Here is a 21,895-nt window from a genome sequence, read left to right as displayed (position 1 = left end):
TCTCACAATATGTTGTATCGATCGCTTCTCGGCTTGGCTGCAGGGCTGCAGGTTGCGGTCGCGACCAACAGCACGATTGACCCGGCTGCGTTCAACAAGGCCGACATCATCGACCGCGATGTCGCGGTGATCGGCGGTGGCTCCGCAGGCACATACGCAGCCATCCGCCTGCGCCAGCTGAACCAGTCTGTCGCTGTTGTCGAGAAGAAGGACCGACTCGGTGGCCATACGGAGACATATGTCGATGCAGTGACAGAAACAGCCGTGGATTACGGCGTGCTCTACTATGAAAACACCACCGTGGTGACGGACTATTTCGCCCACTTCAATATCCCCCTTACCACTGTCTTTGCCAGTGGCCACTACTCCAACCGTGTCGACTTCACCACGGGAAAGCCGGCTGGTGCTCCTCAAGGCAACCAGAGCGCCGCATTGGCTCTGTATGCAGCCCAGCTGCAGAAGTACCCGTATCTGGATGCGGGCTTCGATCTGCCTGATCCCGTGCCAGAGGATCTGCTGCTTCCTTTTGAAGACTGGGTGAAGAAGCACAATCTGGGCGATGCCGTTAACGTCATCACGATGTACAACCAGGGTGTTGGCAACCCGCTGAAGCAGTCGACCATCTACATGCTCAAGTATTTCGGTCTTGAGGTGCTCAAGGGCATCAAGGGTGGTTTCCTGCAGACTGCCGCCCATGACAACAGCCTGTTGTATCTGGCGGCCAAGAGTGAATTGGGCCATGATGTCTATCTCCAGAGCACCGTCAAGGCCGTGAATCGAAGCAACAGCAGGAACCCGCTGAACTACGTCGTGATCAACACGCCTGCTGGCGAGAAGCTCATCCGCGCCAAAAGGATCATCGTCGCCGTTCCCCCCAAGGTCAGCAACCTCAACAGCTTTGATCTCGACCACACCGAGCGCTCCCTGTTCAGCCAGTTCCGCAACTCCTACTACTACTCCATTCTGGCCAAGAACACCGGCATCCCCGAGGGCCTCACTCTCACCAACCGTGGAAACAACACGCTGTACAACACCCCCCGTTTGCCGGGCATCTACACTGTCAGACCGACGCTAGTTTCCGGCCTCGTCTCCATCCTCTATGGCAGTGAAAAGCCCCTGACCGAGCAGCAGGTCAAGGACGACATCACCAAGAGTGTGCTGCGACTGCGAAACTCCGGCTACAACACCACTACACCCGAGTATGTCCAATTTTCCGACCACAGTCCATTTGAGCTCGTCGTTCCGGCGAATGCGATCCGGGATGACTTCTACAAGGAGCTGTATGGCCTGCAAGGACATCGCGACACGTTCTACACCGGCGCTGCATGGCATGTGCAGGACTCGTCGCTGATCTGGAGGTTTACCGAAAGCCTGCTCCAGAAGCACTTTGCTTAAGCGATGAGATGTGAATATTGATGTCTTCTAGTATTTATATATCAAATGTCTGATACATGAGTTTTGTATGGAATGACTGCTTCCGGTGCCCGAACAGCGGTGATCATGTAATTGCCCAGGATGCGTCGTCGAAATCCCGCTTCACAGTAGTTCATGTAGTACTGTCGTCGTTAGAAAAGATCATCCAGAACAAGATATAGAGTACATACCAGCCACTTGCGACGATAGGCTTCAATATCCACCTTTGTTGCGTCGGGATGCTTCAAAGAAAAGTCTGCTTGAATGTCGCCCCAGTTGGCCAAGAAATTTTCCTTCCAGGCCAGTAGAGTCTTTCCATAGTGAGGGCCTGTATTCTGAGTCATTGTCACTTCAAGCTTTCCTTTAGACCCCCGATGGAGAGATTCAAAGAGGATATTTGCCGTAGGGAGATATCCCCCAGGAAAGACGTAGCGGTCGATGAAATCGCCTATTGCAGGGTTCTTTTCATAGAACTACCATCGAGTAAGCAACAGAATCAATGATAGGGGATGAAACAAACCGGATTGGTCTTGGTGATGCCATCAATCACTACGATGCCCTGCTCGTTCTTTAACAACCCAGAGATCGTCTCGAAATACTGATCCATAAATTCCAATCCAACATGTTCAAACATTCCGACCGAGATGATCTTGTCGTACCCATTCTCTGGTCGAGGGGCATTTCTGTAATCGCACAGGAGGATACTGATTCGATCTTCAAGACCGGCTGTCTTAATCTTTTCATCTGCCAGTGTCTTCTGCTCTGCTGAAAGTGTCAATCCGGTCACTCTACAGCCAGTCCTCCTCGCAGCTTCAATAGCCAGTCCTCCCCAGCCACATCCGATATCGAGAACATGGTCTGTTGCAGTCACTTTGGCTTTGTGTAGGATTGAATGCACCTTTCGCAGTTGTGCTGCCTCGAGAGATTCCGACGGATCGCCAGACCAATGTGCACAGGAATAGTTCATATCCGGCGAAAGAAATGCAGTGAAAAGGTCATTGGAGCTGTCATAATGGGAGGCAATGTTGGCCCGGGAGTTGATCAGATCATTCTTTGGCTTGAGCAGTCGAGCGAATCTGGGGAGGAACTGGAGGAGAAAACTGCCGCCGTTGAGGGTGTTGGGGTTGTTGATATAGAGCTATCTTGTTAGAGTGTGTCCATCCTATGGTAGGGAGATTTACATCGAATATGGCAGTCAGATTGTCACAGTCCACTTCTTGATACATGTATGCTTCAGCAAATCCCTGTCCAGTCAGCATGGAAGAGACAGAGGACATATTGAGATACCAAGTCAAAGTCAGAGCACAGTCTGATCCAGAAAGTCGGATTGTTGATAGTTATCACCGCATATTCTTCGTCTCTGCCTTTCTTCCCTTCGTAGACCTTTTTTTCTTCGCCATCATCGCGGATGACAATTTTTAGCGGAGCGTTGATCTGCTGCAGTGTCTGAACAGCAAACTGGCAGGCGTAGTAATTGACTGAATTGCTCAGTGTGGAAAACACCATGTTGATTTTCACTTACGATGAAGATGGAAGGATACAATCCCAGGCCAGGCCTACCGACTTTATACCGGTAGGCGATTGCTCAATGCAGACCAATACCTCAGCTCACCGCAGGATCTGCTTGACGAAGAAACGGATCTGATCTCGGCCGTGCTGGCGATGCAAGGATCATAAACAACCCCTCTTTTCCATCTGCGCTGTCACATTCCAAGTGCATTTCCGCTCCGGCTGGATGCGAATCCCGGTCAGCTGAGATCAACTGCAGATTCTCAATGGATAAATACGTGTTTCATTCATGTATTCCACGTATTGAGTAGTGATTATTCAATGCTACATTGATGCGGCCAACTCCGGTGAGCAAGGTATTCGGGCGTATTGGAACTATAGTAAATGAACCATGCGACGATAGAGAATATTGAAGGTCTGGTCCTCTCAGATCCTTGAGAAAATAGGCCGTATTAATGTCAATATTGAAGCTATTCGCTAGACTAATACAGTAATATCTCGCGGATAGGAGAACATAGCGGTGTAGTAAAATAAGGGAATCTGCATGAATCTTGCATAAAATAAGCTCTTCTTGCTGCCGGTTGGCCATGATGTTAATATACGGTAATTGCTTTAGCATGATAGCAGCAATTCACCGTTGACACATAGCGAATACACTATTACCAAATTTCCAGCTAATACCAACGCGCTGTATGGGAATCCAAACTCCGATAGCGGATCGAGATTTCCATTGTGCTTTTATCAATCTATCTACATCATTAATCTGATCAGATAAGTCCAAGAGTCTGAGGGTCTGTATCCAAGACATCATAAGCACTAGTGACTCATCGTTGGCTCTTTTGCATCTCCAACTGGTTCGTTTGCCTCTTTTGGCCCCCAAATATAAACGAACTGTCCATCTATGGATTCCAATTGAGCGGCTGCGGCCGCGTGGCATACCAACTTATGAGTCTTCACAAATATATATAACAGGGTGTCCCTTTGACAATGCGATTGTCTGCTATCATCATCAAGTCAATATGTGGCTCTCGTTCAATAAACTGCTGCTTCTTGCCTCGGTGTCATCAACTACTTCGGCCAGTCCATCTTTTGTGCCGCGAGATGGCGTCGACTACACCGTCTACAACCATGCTGCCACTGGCTCCAAGTTGGAGATTGTCAAGAACTCTGGCATCTGTGAGACCACGCCCGGGGTCAACCAGTACTCGGGATACTTTTCCGTGGGACAAAACATGAGCATGTGGTTCTGGTATGTATCCCTTGGTCAGATATCACCATCATAATGTTAATTAAACAGGTTCTTTGAATCCCGAAACAACCCCAAGACAGCCCCATTGGCAGCCTACTTCGAGGGCGGTCCTGGATGCTCCTCCATGCTCGGACTGTTCCAGCAAAACGGCCCTTGTCATTTTGTCAATAATAAAACGACGCCCTCTCTGAACGAATACAGCTGGAACAACTACGCCAACATGCTGTATTTCGACCAACCCATTGGCTCTGGCTTCTCGTATGGAGATACAGATGCTGTGAATAGCACTGCCACTGCTAGTCCCTATGTGTGGAACTTTCTGCAGGTGTTTTATGAAAACTTTCCTGAATATGAGAGTCGCGAGTTTGGTCTGACGACCGAGTCATATGGCGGCCACTATGGTCCCGACTTTGTGGACTACATCCAGCAGCAGAATGACAAGATCGACAAGGGCACAGTCAAGGGTGAGAAGATTGACCTCGTCGCTCTCATGATCAACAACGGCTGGTACGATTCGGCCATCCAGTCCAAGGCGTATGTTGACTATGCCTACGACAACCCCTACCGCCAGCTGATCAACGAGTCCGAACGAGACTCTTACTACAATGCCTACTACGCCGAGTGTCTTCCTGCTCTGAATGCCTGCCAGATCAAGGGCACGGATACTGCCTGCAAAAGTGCATCGTCTGTTTGTGCAGCAGCCATGTTTAACAAGATGATTGCCAAACAAGACTTTAGTGTCTACGATGTCAGAGCGCCATTCAATGATCCCAATCCCCCTGCCACTTACGCCACGTATCTGCAAGATACAACTATCCAGAAGGCGATTGGGGCACGAGTCAAGTAATCGTTGTGCTCGGCTGCCGTTGACAGTGCCTTTTCCAGCACCGGAGATAGTAAGTCCGCTGTACATACGGGATGAACGCAACTAACATATCAGACTCGCGATCAACCCTCGCCACTCTCTCCAAGGTTGTTCAATCCGGAATCAACGTCCTCATCTGGGCAGGTGATGCTGACTGGATGTGCAACTGGGTTGGCGGTTATGCCGTCGCCAACAACGTCACCTTCAGTGGTCAAGATGATTTCCGCAGCAAGGCTCTTGAGCCATACACGGTAAATGGCACCCAGAAGGGCACATTCAAGAATGTAGACAACCTTTCTTTCTTGAGGGTGTTTGAAGCCGGACATGAAACCTCATTCTATCGTGAGTGTCCTGTCTACAGTTGTTGCTTCTCATCTAACCCTGACAGAACCCGAGACTGCTCTGCAGGCATTTACTCAAATTATGCAGAAGAAGTCCATTTCCTCCACTTAGAATATGGGTGATGTGGATATAATACCAACCTTTGTAACAAAGAGTCAGAAATTGTTTTACCTAGCATCTCTGTCTTCGTAGTACGCGGGGTTAAGAGTCCATCACATCCCGGTAGCGTGATGATCCCAGTTTTTCTACGCCGAGTGGTGGATTAAAACCACTGCAATATGAGGCAAATTATTGACCAGATTGGCATTTATCCGGTGGATGGAGCATATATCAAGAGATCCCCTGATTGATCAACATCCACTCCATTGTCGTACAATGCTATCCAAACTGTTCACAGTTCTAACCGTGCTCCCGCTTGTCCACGGTGGCTTTGACGCCTCGAGTGTATCCTGGTATACTTCACCCGCCAAAGACTTTGCATCAGCACTGCCCATCGGCAATGGCAGACTGGGTGCAGCTGTCTGGGGATCTGCAGTCGAAAATGTGACGCTGAATGAGAATTCCATCTGGACTGGTCCGTGGCAGAATCGGGTCAATCCCGATGCCTATGATGCTTTTCCACAGGTTCGATCGTTGCTTCAAGATGGAAATATCACAGAGGCAGGACGGATTGCGCTGTCTGATATGGCCAGTCCGACACCTGAAACGCAGTCATCCAATCCGTTGGGAACATTTCAGGTCGACTTTGGCCATTCGGCGGAGGGCATCAGCTCATATGTGCGATATTTGGATATGAATCAAGGGAATGCCGTGGTCGAGTATGATTATAACGGTGTGCGATATAGGTAAGCCCCTCATCTACCTACCGGACAACAACTAAGAGGGGTAGCCGTGAATATATCGCCAGTCACCCAGCCGGAGTCATCGCCATTCGACTTTCTGCCGACAAAACTGGCAGTTTATATATATCTTTGTCGTTATCTCGCAGTCTGAATGCCACTGAAGTATCAGCGTCTGCCAGTAATGCGACTGGTTTGTTGGTTCTAAAGGCCAACAGTGGACAATCCACGGATGCGATAACCTTTACTTCCGAGGCAAAAATCGTAACAAATGATGGTGAGTATTCGAATACCTATTTCAGATATATTCTGACTATTTAGGAAATATATCTACCAATGGATCATCGATTGTGGTCCAGAATGCCTCGACAGTCGACATTTTCATCGACGCAGCAACATCGTACAATTTCCCCAGCATTGAAGATCAAATAAAGCAAGTCAAAAAGAAACTCGACTCAGCCGCCAACCAAGGCTACCCAGCAGTCAAGAAAAATGCAATCGCCGACCATAAAAGTCTGGCTGATCGTGTGAAGCTGGCTCTGGGATCTTCAGGCCCGGCGGGCACTCGGTCAACAGACATCCGACTGTCCAACTACAAGAACAACCCCGACAGCGATCCCCAACTTGTCGCATTGATGTTTAATTTCGGTCGTCATCTTCTGATTTCATCTTCACGGGACTCAGAATCCCCTGGACTTCCTGCTACTCTACAGGGAATCTGGAATCAGGATTATGCACCCGCCTGGGGAGGGAGGTATACCCTCAACATCAACCTGCAGATGAACTACTGGCCGGCAGAGGTAACCCATCTTGGTGATACCTTTGGGCCTTTTGTTGATTTGTTAGACACTGTTCTTCCACGAGGACAAGCAGTCGCAACGAGTATGTATGGCTGCGACAATGGAGGCTTCGTCGTGCACCACAACACGGATCTCTGGGGCGATGCTGCACCCGTTCAGAATGGATCATCCTATACCGTCTGGCCGATGGCTGGGGCATGGCTGTCGCTGCATCTGATGGAGCATTATCGCTTCACCCGGGATAGAGACTTTCTGGAACAACGTGCCTGGCCGATCCTCCAAAGCGCAGCCAACTTCTACTATTGCTATCTCTTCATGTTCAACGAGTCGTGGAGTACAGGACCGTCACTGTCTCCAGAGAACCTCTTTGTAGTTCCATCTGATATGCAAAAGAGGGGCAGCGAGGAAGGAATCGACATTGCCCCAACGATGGACAACTCCCTGCTTTACGAACTGTTCAATGCAGTCATCGAAACAAGCCAGATTCTCAACATCACCGGTGATGATATCAACAACGCCAAAAGCTATCTGGCCAAGATCAAGCCTCCACAGATCGGATCATACGGGCAGATTCTGGAATGGCGAGAGGAATATGAAGAACAAGATCCCGGCCATCGCCACATCAGCCCGATGTTTGGTCTCTATCCTGGCTCTCAAATGACGCCTCTTGTATCCCAGACTCTGTCCAACGCATCAAAAGCTCTTTTGGATCATCGCATCAGCCATGGGAGCGGCAGCACGGGCTGGTCACGAACATGGGCGATGAACCTGTATGCAAGGCTGTTCGATGGCGACACTGCATGGAACCACACCAAGGTCTTTCTGCAAACATATCCCAGCGACAATCTGTGGAATACAGACTCCGGGCCAGGAACGCCTTTTCAGATCGACGGCAATTTTGGTTTCACGGCGGGGATTGCCGAGATGCTACTGCAGAGTCACTCTGTGGTACATCTGCTGCCGGCGTTGCCGTCGGCTGTCCCTGATGGGAGTGTGGCTGGGTTGGTGGCAAGGGGCAATTTCATCGTCGAGATGGAATGGTCGGATGGGACGCTTCAACAGGCAAATATCACGTCGAGGAGTGGTGGTGTGCTTGCTGTTCGTGTTCAGGATGGAGTCCAGTTTGCCATCAACGGCATTCTATATACAGAGCCCATCACCACAACTGCGGGGACGACATACCATGTTGGTCGCGTTTAAACAATAATAGCTATCTGTGACAATAATTGATTATTCATTTGATCATAACTTACGAGTATGTAGCATCCTCACATCCGTTGTCGCCATTAATGCCCAATCAGGCAGTGATCAACAGGGTCAACAGATCCACATCGGAATGAGTGCCTTTTTAGACATCGCGACAGGCAAGATGCAGTCTTTTCACAGACACTGCCTGGCCATACTTGATTTGGGCTGATTTGTCTGAAACATGCATGCTCTGGCGTGACGAAAGCAAGCTGTCGAATCCTGCCTCTGTAGAATGGCCGGCTTGTTCTCCGCCACGACGAGTGCCAAGCGGCGATGTCTCAGTTGGAGCCAGAATTAGACAATTATTTGAGACATCATGACAGGCTGGATGGGTGGATTGGATATTCAGGGATCGGCTGGCTGATCAGCCGATGTGGGGTATATTGATGAAGATATAAATACGGTCGTCTCTTTTCTTATCCATCACCATCATCACCATCATTAACATCCATCACAATGAAGTTCACTGCCTCCATCATCGCCTCTGCCCTGGCTGTCACTGCCTCGGCCTTTGACAAGAACCAGCGTATGTCTCCTGAATGTCCTGTATAGCCTCAACTAACAGAATAGCCTGGGGCAAGCGTGACTACAGCTGCGTCAACGTCTACCAGGGCATCCCCGACAACTCCACCGTCGCTCCGGGCACCAAGCTGGACATTCGCTTCAACCGTGTTTCCAGCAACTGCGACGACATTCTCAACCAGTATCCGGGTGGCAACTACAGTGTCTGGCTGTACAACAACCCCGTGCGGGCCCCCAACACGGTCAACTTTGACCAGTCGATCAAGATCACCGATGGCATTCCCGAGAAGGATGGCGCGGTCACCATCACCATTCCCAACGTTCCTGCTGTGAAGGATGACTCTGTCTGGTATCTGCGTTTGGGCACTGACTTGCCCACTGCTCCTCAGGTATGACTGATCTTTTATTATCAAATGGGATAAACTAACTGGACAGATGCCCACTCTGTACAACGCCGCCGGTCCCTTCACCATCAAGGCTTAGATGATGTCGACGAAGTAATATGTGAATAACGATATATTGTCTATAAGAATTCGCGTTATAGTAATTACTATTTATCAGGATATGAAGCAAACTTAAAATCAAATCATTCACCAAATATTTTATATGAAACACTTCAAGCAATTCAACATGATAACGACTACCATCTCCTCACCGGACTATAACCACATCGAACATCAAAACTAGTAATCAGAGTATCATTCCCCCCATTCTCCGACACCTGGCATTTGGGCCGCGACGTCGCAGTGATATTCCCAATTGAATCCGTACAGTTCTTGTCTGAATACAACAACACCGTGCAGTTTGGGTCGATGGTCGTCGGGATATATCCCAGCGCTCCACCACCGCCGATATGGGTGTGGCAGGGGGAGGATCCGTTGCCGGTGTAGATCTGGCCGAGTCCGCTGCAGTGGATGTTCTGGTATAAGTCGAAGGGCCAAGCGGGACCTGGGTCTCGCTTCATCGGGGATTTGTCTGGGATGGCGCTCGCCTCGGGGAGGAGGGCGAGAAGAGAAGAGAGCATGATTGGTTTCATGGTGGTAGTCGGATGGAATGATGCTGAGTATTGTCAATCCAACGATCCTAATATGGTAGTGCTTTTGGTTACCTTCGACTGTTCTATATCTGACGGTAGGGATTTCGATAGTCTCTTGTATCGCTGAAGTGTTGATCAGCTTTGATAACGAGATGACAAGCTTTTGATGAGCATATGAAATTATATCATCGACCTATAAAGATATCTCATTAGATTGAAGCTTACTTTATCTAGATCTCCCTTTGATAGACATGCATAGTCTGCCATATAAAAAACGCCGATTGGCATCATGTTCTGGTCGAGATGATGGCCAACCAGGGTTCATCCCACCCCACCCGATCTATCAACAGCCACCGACTAAGGGATTGAATCATCTCATCTCTACACATTGACCAGCCTATGATGACCCAGAGAAAACATCCATCAGCCTCAGCAGTTCATCCCAACGCGTGTCTTTCTCAATCTCAATCGTGCCGCGTGGCGTGAGAACCTTGTATTCATCCACGGATTGTGTGCCAAACTGATGCTCTTCATTGCCACCCACGAATTCAACAAGATCCTGGATCCAGTCGCCCATCAGCTGTCGTTCTTCTGCAGTTGGCCCGTGCATGATAGAGTAACTGAAGGATCAGTACAGTTCATTCAAAAATGGAGATCACTTACTTCCAAAAAGGCCTGTCCATCGCATGGCTCACTCCAAACGACGGTGGCGCTACCTTGTCGGTGATGAAAGACAAACGGTATGCAATGAAATATCTCCAAACATCATGGATGTCAACTCCGTGCTGAACCAGATTGTCAACCAGAAATCTCGATGGTGCCCTGACCTGGCCATCCGAGACGATGCGACCAAACACAGCTTCCCAGTCATTCTTATTCTCTGATTTAGGAAATGCATAGGACTGGAGTAGGCGATCTGTTGTCGATGGTGGATAGTAGTTTGTTACCTGCAGCTGCAGAGATTCGATATTTGCCTCTGGCCCATTCGTAACAGCGTATAGAGTCTCTTCGTTTGCAACCTCGCCGATGTAAATACGCAGACCCCGTTTCTTGAATTCTTCCGCAAATGAACCATCGCGATAATATTCGAATATTCCGGGATGGATAAAGACTCCATCTGTCACTGGCCGGAATGTGTGATGCTTCAGCTTCATGATTGCTGCGGTCAGATCCTCGGCCGATACCTCACGCAGTCTCTGCAGCTTTTCCTGTCCGGAAGACGCTGAGGATATCGAAAAGTATCCACACAGCTCATCGAACTGCACCTGACAGTCCTCCGGGCTCTTCGGCTGTGTGGGAATCGCATTCGAGTACATCACCAAGCGACGGAAGAAATCCTTGGATGCCGCATTGCCCCGAAAGTCATACAAAGTCTGCGCCTGGACAGCATACGCACCCGCACTTCGCCCGGCCAAGGTGATATTCTTTGGATCACCTCCAAAAGCAGAGATATTCTCATAAACCCATTCCATGGCCAGTCGTTGGTCCCACAATCCATAATTGCCCACTTCGTTGCCATTGCTCTCATCCCGCAACTCACTCCCGGCCAGGAATCCAAAGATATTCAATCGATATCCAACGGCTACAAACACAGCGTTCAAACCGCCCGTTGAGATCAGCTCCGTTGGATCCATCGCTTTTTCCTGGCTGGGATCTCCGATCTGGAACCAACCACCGTGGAACCAGATCATCACCGGCCATTTCGGGTTGACTTGTCCTGCTACCTTGACCGGGGTCCAGATGTTCAGTCGTAGGCAATCTTCGCCATATGTATGATGGGGAATAGTCTTCTTGACAGATGCTGAGTAGTTGGGCTGGTGGCACACAGGGCCGAACTGGGTGGCATCAAAGGGTTGGCCATCTTCTGAATATGAATGTGACTGGGGCAGTGGCTGAGGTTTTCTCCATCGTAGATTACCTGTCGGTGGCAGGGCATAGGGGATTCCTGCAAATCGGCATGATTTGTCGTCAAATCGAAGCCCGCGGATTATTCCCTTGTCGGGCAATTCAGCGTGACAGTTGGTGATTTGGTATGAAATGATGTTTCCCATGATGCTCTAATGCGTTATTTGCAAGATTCAGCATGCGAATAATTCCAGCAAATACTCCTTGAAAGACTCCTTTACTTCTCCGATAATCTCCTCATCCAACACAGACGATGCTCTCTTCTGATTGGCTGGATTAATCGACGACGCCAAGCATCGCGATACCCCTCTTTATCCTCGTTTCGGTCGAATAATTGCCTCATCAACTGGCTATCTTAGGGAACGGGCATGTCCCAATCAGAGTCGAAATCATGTCCATCCCGTCGTCCACGCAAGGAGGGGAAGCGATCGAAGAATGGTGAGTATCTCTCGCAATGCAGAGTCCGTACGCTAAGTGAGACAGGCTGCCAGACATGCCTAAGCAAACGAGTCAAATGCGATGAAAAGCAACCTGTCTGTACAAGATGTGCTCGTCTCAAGCTATCATGTCAATGGAAAGATGCCATGCCATCGCTGGCCCAGCGAAGACGGGGATTCGGTCCAGTAAAGGACAGGTCTTGTTGGACACCGAGGGCAATCCAACCGAGAATGGCGTCCGATGAACCTGCAATTCCGATCAATACATTAGAAAATCAGGATTTTGAATATCTCCCAGAAGTGGAAAATGTGCAGCAGGTATTGGCTGCTGATTATGTCGGACAGTCAGTGGCATTGGATGATGTTATACAACAACACACAGAGGCAGATATATCCGGAAGATGCTATGATGGTTTCGATTCAACCAACCAACACATGGCAATCGCATCTATACAGTCGCCCTGCTGGTCAATAATAGACACTCTCATCCCTAAAAATGATTTCATCTCTGCAACCGACATGCAGGCCCTCTCCTTCCATCGGGCGGTTTTTGCCCCCTTGAAATCAACGCAGGACTCTTCTCGGTCTGCTCATTCGCTCTTCCTCCATCGTGCCTTTGACCGTCAGATGGCTTTGCATTTTCTCCTTGCTGTGTCGCACAGCGAATTGGCTATCCATCGTGGCTGTGGATTCTATCCTCCTGTTGAATCTCGTCTACATTTCCGCCGGGGTTTTGAGCTCTTTACGACAATGAAGAACAGCAATACACCGATGGATCACTTGAACACCATGCTATCCTTCTTATATATGTACATCTTCTGGATGCGCAGGGATCGTCTAAGCCCGCAGAGACTGCACAAGCTGAGTCGACATGTGTATAGCTATGCCAAGAAGCATAGCTTGGAGCATGTTTGTTCCAATGAAGACTTGCTCTTCCCACTCGACCATCTCCTGTCGGGACTGATCCCAATGTCCGACCAGGTATTACTGGCGAGGATTCTGATCTATCTCTATGATCGAGATGGATTCTGTTGCTTCTTTGGTTGTGGTGGCTATCTAGCCAACTATATCAACAGATCCCCGGTTCTACGGCAGGCAATCTGGCGGGTCTCCCGGGCGCCTTTTCTCTGGCCGATATTGGATCTCAACCTTGCAGATAATTCGAATACGGAGACTAATAGTGGCAGAGTATTCGATCTTTATTTTGAGTTGATCGTTCTGCATCAGCAGGTGAACTGCCTCAGTCAAGGGCTGATGGCTGACTCCTGTGAGACGGGATTAAAACTTCGACATTGCCTGAAGCAGATAGAACAGGTACTTTAATATCTCCATCTCATCAGGGTATAGGCTGATTGGATTGCAGGGCAATCCTTTCATCAATGATATGAAACAAAACGACCAGCCGCAACCACTTATGGCCTGTGTCACCGTCACATTCTTCCACGCCCTTCGCATCTATCTTTGTCGATCGACCAATCACCCCTTTGGCAGCATACCAGTCCATCCTGATATCCAAGACTCTCTTTCGAGATTAATATCAGCTGCATATAAAACCATTGCGACCGGGGCAGTGCAGTTACTCGAGCGTTTCCAATGGTCCTTGCTCATTGCCGGTATTGAAACGTCAGATCCTGTCCACCTTGACTGGATCAAGGCCAACATCTCCGACGCAAGCATTCGAGCTGTGCTGCACTTGATACTTGACGAAAAGACTCGTTTAGGAGGGTCAATAAGTATGCAGACGATTCGTGGATTGGTCCAGAGAAATTGTTTGGGTTAACAATCGCAGTAATGTTCATGTACAGTACATCATATAACATCATCATCCACGAATGCAAAACTAAAGGATATATCGAAAGCTTTTATTCTGTCTGTCAGTTTCGTCAACCTCCTCCAAGCCGGTGTCTGCCTCCAAATCGACTGCTCGGATCTCCTCAGGATCAATATGAGTTCCCTGTTCTTGGTCTCGTTTCCGGTTTATATACCCCAGATAGGCCCAGAAGAAAACCGCCATAGCAATAGTGATTGCAAAGCACACCAAAATTGTTGTGTATGCCGTCTTATAAATTAGCCACGCAGCATATACGTTAGAGCCCCCACTTACATGGTAATTTGGCGCCTCGCTGCTCTTGAAAAACTGCGGACCAATGAGATTCCCAACACAGTATCCCACAAATATCATGGCGACCGTTGTTGATTTCTTGGTGAAACCGGCTGTGTTGCTGGCAAACAGCGACATCATGAGTGGGAATGCTGGAGCGACAGCAGTCACCAGCCAGAAACCAGCAAGTCGAGATAGTTTCTTCCCATCGGGGAGGAGCTTCACCATGAGAATGCCTGCAATGGCCATAAGGTAGATGCAAACCATGGCGACAAGACGGGACTTGCGGATATAAGAGGTGAACAATGCTGCCAGGATCACAGTAGTGAGTTGAAAGGCAGATGCAGGAAGGCCCATCAGGATTGTTTGATATTCATCATATCCGAATCCCTTGATGATCAGGGTGGAAAACTATTGAGTCAGCAAGTGGGCTATTGTGATAGAGAGGGAACATACACTGGTTGTTCCGCCATTTGGAACGCAAATGATAAACGAAAATAGGATGAACCACCACGACTTGGCATCTGTCACTGTTTCGATGAACTGAGCACGATCCCATTTCTTGGTCTGTGTTGTGCGTTGGAATTTCTTTGGCCGAAGAGAAGCGAATTCTCTCTCAGCAGGCGTGAGGAAGCGGGCATTCAACGGTGAATCCGGGAGGAAGAACCAGAGAATGACGGACCATGCGACAGTCAGCAAGCCAAAGGTAAGAAAGAGAATCTATGCCATCAGCATCAAATATTGGTTGTGAGTATGGTGTCTGACCTTCCACTTTGGAAACTCTCCATTATAGTGCAAGATGGCATAGGATATCATCGACCCTACAATGCCTGCAATTGCGTTGCCACAAAACCACACCGAATGTCGCGACACATGCTCCTTTGGTGTATACCACATGCCAGTTATCAAGGAGAATCCAGGACTAATGGCCGACTCGAATATACCGAGAAACGTGCGTAGTACCATGAGGCTGGCGTAATTGTGGGCCAATGCGTGGAATGTGAGAACAATTCCCCATGCGAAACTAAACAGTTAGTTCTCAATATATACAAGGTTATGAAGATAAAAGTAATAAAGCGGCATACATAAGAATGCTAAGATACTTCCCAAGAGGAAAACGGACAAATCCGAGTGAAATTGGATAAGAAGCCACGAGATAGCCAATGTAGAAAATACTGGATGCCCAGCTATAGTCCTGTCCAACGAGGTTCTGCCTCTTTTAGCATCATCTTATATTCAAAAGGACCGACTCACCAGGTCATCTTTGATTCCGAGCACTGCACTGTACGATAAGCTCGTTTTGTCGAGGTACTGAGCTCCGTACGAAATGATCAACAATGGCATCAGACTGGAGGTCAGCTTCTGCTTGGTGTATACGTCATGGTCCTTACTGCCAATCGATTTTGCTGACCAGCTTCTTCTCATCTTCAAGGGTGAAAGCTGTGACTGAACCCTCCTTATAATCGCAGTCATCCTTTGCCTTGGCTGGCGTTTGAGTCCCATGGCTCATTTTGCCCATGTTTGAGGGATTAGTGCAAGACGTGGAATCCTTTGTGGCAGAGAAAATCGATTGAGCGGCTGGGGCGTCTTTATTATTTGTCTGTTGATAACAGTGACAGGCGATGATGATTACCGGAGAATAAGATCCCAGAAGCTAGGTAGAGGAGATAACCAAGCTTGGTTCACTGTGATTGGCCAGTTTAATCGAGGAGCACCCCGTAATGTGGGGTAAGTGGAGTCATCGGTTACCGGATATAGGAGTCTTTCGATATGAGTGTTAACAATATGCTGTTATTATGTCTCGCTTCAAACAGATATCATTAGGGTTGATAACAAGTATACCAGATTGACACAATCATATTATTATCGTCTATAAGCATTATAAAGCAACATTAGTCTATTCTAGTTGATTTAAACAGATGGCCATCCGCCAGTCCAGCTCAGCCTGTTATATCCGAACTGGAAGTCCTTGACAGCGAGACTGCCGGTCCTGTTGGCGTAGTGGTAGTACAGCACGGGTCCCAGCTTGGTGTCGTTGAACACACCCCTGCGTCTGTTAGTTACTCTATCATATACACATCATGAAGATACTTACTGCCCACCAGGAGCGTAAACATCTCCATGAGTCTGCAGGACGATCGATCCACCGTTCTTGGTGCAAGCCACACCGTTTTTGTCAACCTGAACCGTCAGTAAATATCAAAGGACCGCAGATTTAGATTGGAGACTTACAAAGTCGCCTGTTCCGGTCTCGGAGCGGCAAACCATGATCTTGTATTCATTGCCCGGGGCGGGGAAATTGGTGTCGTAAGACCCAGCCTTGCCGGACGAGAAGAACAGATAGTAGTAGCCATCGTGCTCAAACTCAAAGGGGGCTTCCTGAAAGTGGATAGAGGCAGTGCTGTTGTGCTCGGTGTTGGTGATGGGGGAAGAGCTGAGCTTGGACAGCGAGTCCTTCATCTCGACCTGAGCAAGGCCTTGCCAGTAGGAGCCGTAGTTGAGATACGCTTTGTCGCCAATGGTGATCCAGTTGGGGTCGATGGCGTTGTAGGACGAGCTGCTGTTGGTCTCGACGCCGATGGCGCCGTGGTCTGTCCAGGAGCCAACCTCCATCGTGTCGGAAACAGCGACACCAATCGAGGAGTTGCGGGATCCCAAACCGGAGACGACATAGTAGAGGTAGTATTTGCCGTCATCGTAGTGCACGTCGGGTGCCTGTACATGTCAGATGATAGTCTATCATAGCAGTGCGATAATCATACCCAGAGGTTGGAGCTGTTGCCACCGACAGTCGTCACGGATGCTCCATCGGGCAGCACGTAGCCGTCGTATGTCCAAGGTCCCTGAAGATGGTCTGCAGAAGTGACGGTGATACCTCCACCGGTGGAGAATCGGAAGTATTTCCCGTCCGACTTTCTCTGGTAGAAACCAGGATCATGGGCCAGGCAGTTGCCGGTGCAAGGGCCGGGGTTGGAGTAGGCGCTGGCAGCGCCGGCGATAGCCAGAAGAGACCAGAAAGCAGCGAGCATTGTGTGTGAAGGTGAAGATGGTTGTTGTATGGAGTTAACGGACAACGGCATGCTCCATACTTATGAGAAAAGCCGTCCACCCCGCCGAGACCCGACAATGACCGGTGAATCCTCCTCAGACAGTCAGCCCAGCCAGTGTAAATGGCAGTGTTCAGTAGGCCAAAGTGTAATTTTCCCATTTTAACCCGTTGTGGTGCAATCGACATGGTTAGTGGTGGTGGGGGCGATGGATTTGATTAATTCGCATCCTTCAGATCTATTCAGGGAATAGCTTCACGCTAGGCCCACTGGGGCTAGACAGACCAACAGATCAAATGTGCTTGACCAATCATTTTCATAGCTGGATTCATCAGGTGGAGCCGCTAGCTGGCTAGTGGGCTGCTAGGTAGTGTGAGCATCCCTCGTTGAGCCTCTGCACAGCCTTGCAGCCGGGCAGCCTTGCGTGCTTCCTGCCACTTGTCTGCCAATGGGGAATGGGAGCGAGATGAATAAATTGGACCAGGAACATCCAACGGAATCCATGCGGCTGGAGTGGAATCCTGGTCAGGGGTAGTGATGTTGTAGTCGAATAAACAAAACTTCTCGCCAGGCGCCACCAACAGACTGCGTGTGCTGTCATGGTATGAGTTCAATCCATCATCTATAAACTAATAATGGCAGGTCAAACGACTGCTTGGACATTGTCCTGCAAGTCATGAGCTGACAGTTTGACACAATAATGCGTATGCGGCATCCGACAAGGCTCACAACTCGGCTGCTCCGACCGCTTCGGACGATCTGTGGATCTATACCAACAGATCATCGATCGGTTACGCCAGAGAGGCATCTCATTATGTATTCATAACCTGAGAGATTTATTTGCTCTTCAGTCTGTTCGTGTTGGGTGTTGGATGTGTTGGATGTTGGTTATTTCCGATGCTGGAGGATCAAACATAGTGTGGATATATATACACCTGGCACGCTATCCCCTTCATTTCCAGTACACATACGGAGTATCCGAGGACCAACCCCTGGACCCTTGTAAGTCCCCTGTATCGAGCAGGAGCTAGTCTACCGCATAAGATGTTCCTTCATCGAATATTCGCATTCATTCTTTTTGTGCCGCAGTGCATGCGTCAAGTAGCGGCCGCTAAATGTAAGCATCTTGATATAGTGTGCTTAGACGGCTCAATGGGGCAGTTGTGCTGATGTATATCACTTCTCATGATAACTCCACTTGGTGCCATGGTGCTTGCAAGGATTCTTCAATGAAGAATGCTCAACGACTTTCACAATTTAAACTACACTTTTAGGCCAGTATAAACCCCACCAAAGGGACGCCGGATGGCCCGCGTCCACAGAATATGACCATGAGAAAGAAAGAATGCAATATGCATAGTTGAGTCGTTATCAATCAATCCTAATGACTATAGATCTGCTATCTGAGCGTACCCGATGCTTACCCGCATTTTATATAGCATCCCCGCTTCATCACCAGTCATGGCCATTGATTTCAAACATCATCCCCGCCAACGGCTCACTGCAGTCAGATTCAGGTCCAAAAAGACGTACTGCCGTTGCCTGTCGTCGATGACACTCTAGAAAGATCAAGTGTAATGCATGATGTCAGACATCCATACTTCCCAATTCGTCCTTGTTTCCATTTCGATCGAGAAATCCCCAGAGACAACCTTGAGGCTGGCCAGGAACGAGTGGAAGTTCATCAAACGGCGGGAAGATAAAGGTCTCCCCTCCGAGTGCAGTCGTGTCAGGTGATACCATTGCAATCACCTCACGAGGCAGGTATCATGCTCCCCATAAAAAATAAACAAAGAAAGCCCATGCAATGGAGCTGCGTGGTAGGTGGGTCACCGGCGACTCGACGGTATGATAGAGTACGCGTATGCTACCATCCAAGAGGAAGAGTATTTATCCGAGACTGAATAAATCTGCATCCTATATAGCTTTTAAGGGATAGAAGCCGAGATGCCGACGCCGTGAGATGGGAAGAATGCCGGCTCTTCAGTTCCTATGCAATATTGCGCTGTACTCAGTGCAGATTGCCAGGATTGATGTGGAAACATCGAAAATGAGAATATTGTCAAAGTACATATTATTCAACTTGTGTCAACAAGAATGGAGATATGCACTTCCTATACCTTCACCTTCCACTGCCATTTCCAATCCAGCAACGCCCATCTCGACACAGACAGACACGCCAGTCCAACCACCAGCACTGCTGAATAAAAGCCTATCAAGACATGTGGTGTTGTCGACTGCAACAGCTGTCCTCCGATTGGCGTCGTCAACAATGCTCCAAACGCAGCAACCGAATAGATCGTCCCGTAGTACCGTCCATATTCGCTGGTCGAGCACAGCTGCCCTGCACAGACAGGCGCAAGGGATATAAAGCCCCCTGATCCAAATCCAAAGATGGCGACGACAACGTAGAGTGTGACTTCACTGCTGGATCCTACTGGTAGCCACACCCCAGCCATAATGCCCAATGTAGTCACCACCAAAACGCTGAGGATGTTAAAACGCCCGATTTTATCTGCAAGTAAGCCCGGGATCGTTCTTCCCAGGAAGCTGCAACTGTTCAGCACCGTGAGAGAGTAGAATTGCGTATCAGACGAAAAGCCAGCATAGCGAACGTATGTGGGCAGCAAAGCCGCACAGCCGAAAATAATGAACTCAAACGAAAAGACCGCGACAGTCAGGAATGAGAATCGGGCAGAAGCAAACGCGCGGACATCGATTGTTGCTTTTCCCACGCTTTCCCCTGGGGATAGTCGAGCCTTGACCAGAAAGATGCCAACAGAGTAACAGATCAGTGATATCAAAGCAATAATGCGGATCGACCACATCCATCCACAGGTCGGGAAAAGATATCGCAATGATATAGGCAGAATAGCGCCTCCAAAGGACGAACCACCCATGCAGACTCCAGATGCAAAGCCTCTTCGCTTGTTGAACCAGTGACTGAGCGCTGCGATGGCGACAGTCGAGACGATAGCAGATCCAAGACCCTGACAGAGACTGAGACACAGAATGAAATGCCAGTATCTGGAACATTGCGCCAGAAGCAGGTGGGATAAGAAACTGGCCGTGCAGCCACAAAGCAGGAGCAGCCGTGGTCCATATCGATCAAACAACGGTCCAACTTGGACTCCAATGAACAGAGTCAGGAACGGCAAAACAGCAAAGATCCAGCCGATATCACTGGTGCTGTAGGTGGACAGTTGATGCGTGCCAACATAGTCCTGGATAGTACCGACTACTCTATTAGAACACATTTTGTCTGTATATGAGGAAACATACTGGCTGTTTGAAATCCAAAAGACGGAATCATCAACAGGAATGAGCCCAAAAGGCACATCCATCCTTCTTTGCCGCCCTCTGGGAATGCCGCTTCATTTTCTTCTGGTTCGTCGATGGAAATGTCCAGATGCCGTGCAGCCAGTTGGCCATCGCCATTGACATCTCGTGAGGTTGCAAGTGTCTGCATTATGAATACATCTGATGGATACTGAGAGATTTTGAGATAAAAAAAAGTAATTTAAATAGTTGACTCACTTGTCACTGACAGGGCGTGGTGATGTAATACTGCCCCACATGGAATCCTATCAGACAGACTATTTGGGAATAGCCAGAGAATGTACAAGACAAGATTATATAAATATCAAATGCTATAAAAATATTGCAATACTGAATTTATATGCTAGTTGACTGACATTGGGCAGATTCGCCGTCTAAGTCGAGGTGAAAGCGTCTGGAGGAAGAAAAGCCAGTGCTCTGAACATTTCCACCAGAATGTACAAGCTCGCAATGATATATACAGGGACGAAAATTAATAATATTATTGCAAAAAGCCCTGCTATCATATCGAAGGTCCTTCTTACAGTCCATACCCAACCCCAGTTCGCTCAGTTCGAAGTCGAATGAATTGTTCGCCGCATATCGCAACAGGCCCCTGGTGGATAGCATGTGCAGTATAACGCTGCATACTTCCAGAGTATCTGTTCAATTTTTGTTGGAAAGGCGAAATTCCATACTGCAAGATGAAGATCGCCAAATACAATACCTGCTCCAATAAAACCCACGGAATTTATCTGGTGTTCTCGGTTGAAGCTGGTTGGGATGGATGCTCCCATTCTTCCCTTTCGGTGCTACTTCATTGCTCCTGGTATCTTTGCTAGCTCTGTTCAAAATGCCACGGATTCCTTTTGCCATGCCCTCTTCAGCGTAGCAAGAGCTACTTGATTCTTGTCGATGGCTAGCGGGTTTGTAATCGGAACCCAAACGCCCTTTGGCTTGTCCTGCACAGTAAATTGTGAACCCCCGCAGGGGCCGGGGGTGTCCCTCCACGAAAACAAGAATTGAAGAATTAAAGAATCATGATTTAGAGATAAATACCTTAATTAATATAAGAAATATAGTACTCTATAATTAGTCTGTATATAGTGATTAAATTGATATACTGCCTATGTCTACAAGTCAGCATTACATAACACCCATCGCCATGACGAACTAACCATGGGTTATCATTCAAACCTGATTTGCCAGGATGCCGTTGAAGATCGACGGATTAATTCTCTTCAGATACTATAGAAAGATCTAA

The 21,895-nt window shown here is 48.5% G+C and overlaps 12 protein-coding genes across 12 annotated transcripts; 5 read left to right on the top strand and 7 right to left on the bottom strand.

The window, feature by feature from the left end:
• Nucleotides 1-9: 9 nt before the first annotated feature.
• ASPWEDRAFT_158633 (amine oxidase, flavin-containing superfamily) lies at nucleotides 10-1,395 on the top strand (the record flags this gene model as incomplete). Its single annotated transcript, XM_040829752.1, has 1 exon — nucleotides 10-1,395. The coding sequence occupies one exon, from the start codon at nucleotides 10-12 to the stop codon at nucleotides 1,393-1,395; it is 1,386 nt and encodes a 461-aa protein (XP_040686282.1).
• On the bottom strand, nucleotides 1,307-2,763 carry ASPWEDRAFT_42623 (uncharacterized protein). The gene is made up of 5 exons (XM_040835825.1): nucleotides 2,701-2,763; nucleotides 2,595-2,657; nucleotides 1,934-2,551; nucleotides 1,605-1,886; nucleotides 1,307-1,556 (listed from the first exon to the last, which is right to left on the bottom strand). The coding sequence occupies exons 2-5, from the start codon at nucleotides 2,637-2,639 to the stop codon at nucleotides 1,437-1,439; spliced, it is 1,065 nt and encodes a 354-aa protein (XP_040686281.1). The 5' UTR covers nucleotides 2,640-2,657; nucleotides 2,701-2,763; the 3' UTR covers nucleotides 1,307-1,436.
• Nucleotides 2,764-3,941: 1,178 nt separating this feature from the next.
• On the top strand, nucleotides 3,942-5,489 carry cp6 (putative carboxypeptidase S1; the record flags this gene model as incomplete). The annotated part of the gene is made up of 5 exons (XM_040837788.1): nucleotides 3,942-4,171; nucleotides 4,220-5,014; nucleotides 5,045-5,067; nucleotides 5,112-5,378; nucleotides 5,425-5,489. The coding sequence occupies 5 exons, from the start codon at nucleotides 3,942-3,944 to the stop codon at nucleotides 5,487-5,489; spliced, it is 1,380 nt and encodes a 459-aa protein (XP_040686280.1).
• A 264-nt stretch (nucleotides 5,490-5,753) lies between these two features.
• Nucleotides 5,754-8,217, top strand: ASPWEDRAFT_174050 (glycoside hydrolase family 95 protein; the record flags this gene model as incomplete). Its single annotated transcript, XM_040831169.1, has 3 exons — nucleotides 5,754-6,223; nucleotides 6,268-6,494; nucleotides 6,539-8,217. The coding sequence occupies 3 exons, from the start codon at nucleotides 5,754-5,756 to the stop codon at nucleotides 8,215-8,217; spliced, it is 2,376 nt and encodes a 791-aa protein (XP_040686279.1).
• Nucleotides 8,218-8,721: 504 nt separating this feature from the next.
• ASPWEDRAFT_115759 (uncharacterized protein) lies at nucleotides 8,722-9,270 on the top strand (the record flags this gene model as incomplete). Its single annotated transcript, XM_040828607.1, has 3 exons — nucleotides 8,722-8,795; nucleotides 8,831-9,176; nucleotides 9,223-9,270. The coding sequence occupies 3 exons, from the start codon at nucleotides 8,722-8,724 to the stop codon at nucleotides 9,268-9,270; spliced, it is 468 nt and encodes a 155-aa protein (XP_040686278.1).
• Nucleotides 9,271-9,427: 157 nt separating this feature from the next.
• Nucleotides 9,428-10,016, bottom strand: ASPWEDRAFT_185104 (uncharacterized protein; the record flags this gene model as incomplete). Its single annotated transcript, XM_040832063.1, has 1 exon — nucleotides 9,428-10,016. Exon 1 carries the CDS (start codon nucleotides 9,821-9,823, stop codon nucleotides 9,428-9,430), a length of 396 nt encoding a protein of 131 aa, XP_040686277.1. The 5' UTR covers nucleotides 9,824-10,016.
• A 43-nt stretch (nucleotides 10,017-10,059) lies between these two features.
• Nucleotides 10,060-11,921, bottom strand: ASPWEDRAFT_136873 (uncharacterized protein). Its single transcript, XM_040829352.1, has 2 exons — nucleotides 10,487-11,921; nucleotides 10,060-10,443 (listed from the first exon to the last, which is right to left on the bottom strand). The coding sequence occupies exons 1-2, from the start codon at nucleotides 11,872-11,874 to the stop codon at nucleotides 10,221-10,223; spliced, it is 1,611 nt and encodes a 536-aa protein (XP_040686276.1). The 5' UTR covers nucleotides 11,875-11,921; the 3' UTR covers nucleotides 10,060-10,220.
• A 175-nt stretch (nucleotides 11,922-12,096) lies between these two features.
• On the top strand, nucleotides 12,097-13,945 carry ASPWEDRAFT_52794 (Zn(II)2Cys6 transcription factor domain-containing protein; the record flags this gene model as incomplete). Its single annotated transcript, XM_040837787.1, has 3 exons — nucleotides 12,097-12,166; nucleotides 12,212-13,479; nucleotides 13,529-13,945. The coding sequence occupies 3 exons, from the start codon at nucleotides 12,097-12,099 to the stop codon at nucleotides 13,943-13,945; spliced, it is 1,755 nt and encodes a 584-aa protein (XP_040686275.1).
• A 60-nt stretch (nucleotides 13,946-14,005) lies between these two features.
• ASPWEDRAFT_174045 (uncharacterized protein) lies at nucleotides 14,006-15,776 on the bottom strand (the record flags this gene model as incomplete). Its single annotated transcript, XM_040831168.1, has 7 exons — nucleotides 14,006-14,224; nucleotides 14,270-14,677; nucleotides 14,723-14,986; nucleotides 15,032-15,290; nucleotides 15,352-15,476; nucleotides 15,521-15,614; nucleotides 15,658-15,776. The coding sequence occupies 7 exons, from the start codon at nucleotides 15,774-15,776 to the stop codon at nucleotides 14,006-14,008; spliced, it is 1,488 nt and encodes a 495-aa protein (XP_040686274.1).
• A 401-nt stretch (nucleotides 15,777-16,177) lies between these two features.
• Nucleotides 16,178-17,295, bottom strand: ASPWEDRAFT_174044 (arabinan endo-1,5-alpha-L-arabinosidase; the record flags this gene model as incomplete). The annotated part of the gene is made up of 4 exons (XM_040831167.1): nucleotides 16,178-16,313; nucleotides 16,362-16,447; nucleotides 16,499-16,981; nucleotides 17,029-17,295. 4 exons carry the CDS (start codon nucleotides 17,293-17,295, stop codon nucleotides 16,178-16,180), a joined length of 972 nt encoding a protein of 323 aa, XP_040686273.1.
• Nucleotides 17,296-18,650: 1,355 nt separating this feature from the next.
• Nucleotides 18,651-19,078, bottom strand: ASPWEDRAFT_42611 (uncharacterized protein). The gene has a single exon (XM_040835824.1). The coding sequence runs from the start codon at nucleotides 19,054-19,056 to the stop codon at nucleotides 18,901-18,903; it is 156 nt and encodes a 51-aa protein (XP_040686272.1). The 5' UTR covers nucleotides 19,057-19,078; the 3' UTR covers nucleotides 18,651-18,900.
• A 6-nt stretch (nucleotides 19,079-19,084) lies between these two features.
• Nucleotides 19,085-20,638, bottom strand: ASPWEDRAFT_42610 (putative MFS monocarboxylate transporter). The gene is made up of 2 exons (XM_040835823.1): nucleotides 20,596-20,638; nucleotides 19,085-20,551 (listed from the first exon to the last, which is right to left on the bottom strand). The coding sequence occupies exons 1-2, from the start codon at nucleotides 20,624-20,626 to the stop codon at nucleotides 19,428-19,430; spliced, it is 1,155 nt and encodes a 384-aa protein (XP_040686271.1). The 5' UTR covers nucleotides 20,627-20,638; the 3' UTR covers nucleotides 19,085-19,427.
• Between the last annotated feature and the right edge of the window lie 1,257 nt (nucleotides 20,639-21,895).

Source organism: Aspergillus wentii (genome assembly GCF_001890725.1).
Source record: "Aspergillus wentii DTO 134E9 unplaced genomic scaffold ASPWEscaffold_6, whole genome shotgun sequence".
Classification (NCBI taxonomy): Eukaryota; Fungi; Ascomycota; class Eurotiomycetes; order Eurotiales; family Aspergillaceae; genus Aspergillus; species Aspergillus wentii.
This window is presented reverse-complemented; position numbering and strand designations above follow the sequence as displayed.

Excerpts from the sequence above, each read along its gene's own strand:
- ASPWEDRAFT_42623 (XM_040835825.1), bottom strand. The coding sequence starts at position 2,639 with ATGTATCAAGAAGTGGACTGTGACAATCTGACTGCCATATTCGAT. Across the intron at positions 1,887-1,933 it reads GCATCACCAAGACCAATCCG|TTCTATGAAAAGAACCCTGC; the intron begins GTTTGTTTCATC and ends ACTCGATGGTAG. Across the intron at positions 1,557-1,604 it reads CCTATCGTCGCAAGTGGCTG|TACTACATGAACTACTGTGA; the intron begins GTATGTACTCTA and ends TAACGACGACAG.
- ASPWEDRAFT_136873 (XM_040829352.1), bottom strand. The coding sequence starts at position 11,874 with ATGGGAAACATCATTTCATACCAAATCACCAACTGTCACGCTGAATTG. Across the intron at positions 10,444-10,486 it reads ATGGACAGGCCTTTTTGGAA|TTACTCTATCATGCACGGGC; the intron begins GTAAGTGATCTC and ends CTGATCCTTCAG.
- ASPWEDRAFT_42611 (XM_040835824.1), bottom strand. The coding sequence starts at position 19,056 with ATGGTATCACCTGACACGACTGCACTCGGAGGGGAGACCTTTATCTTC.
- ASPWEDRAFT_42610 (XM_040835823.1), bottom strand. The coding sequence starts at position 20,626 with ATGATTCCGTCTTTTGGATTTCAAACAGCCA. Across the intron at positions 20,552-20,595 it reads TTTTGGATTTCAAACAGCCA|TCGGTACTATCCAGGACTAT; the intron begins GTATGTTTCCTC and ends CTAATAGAGTAG.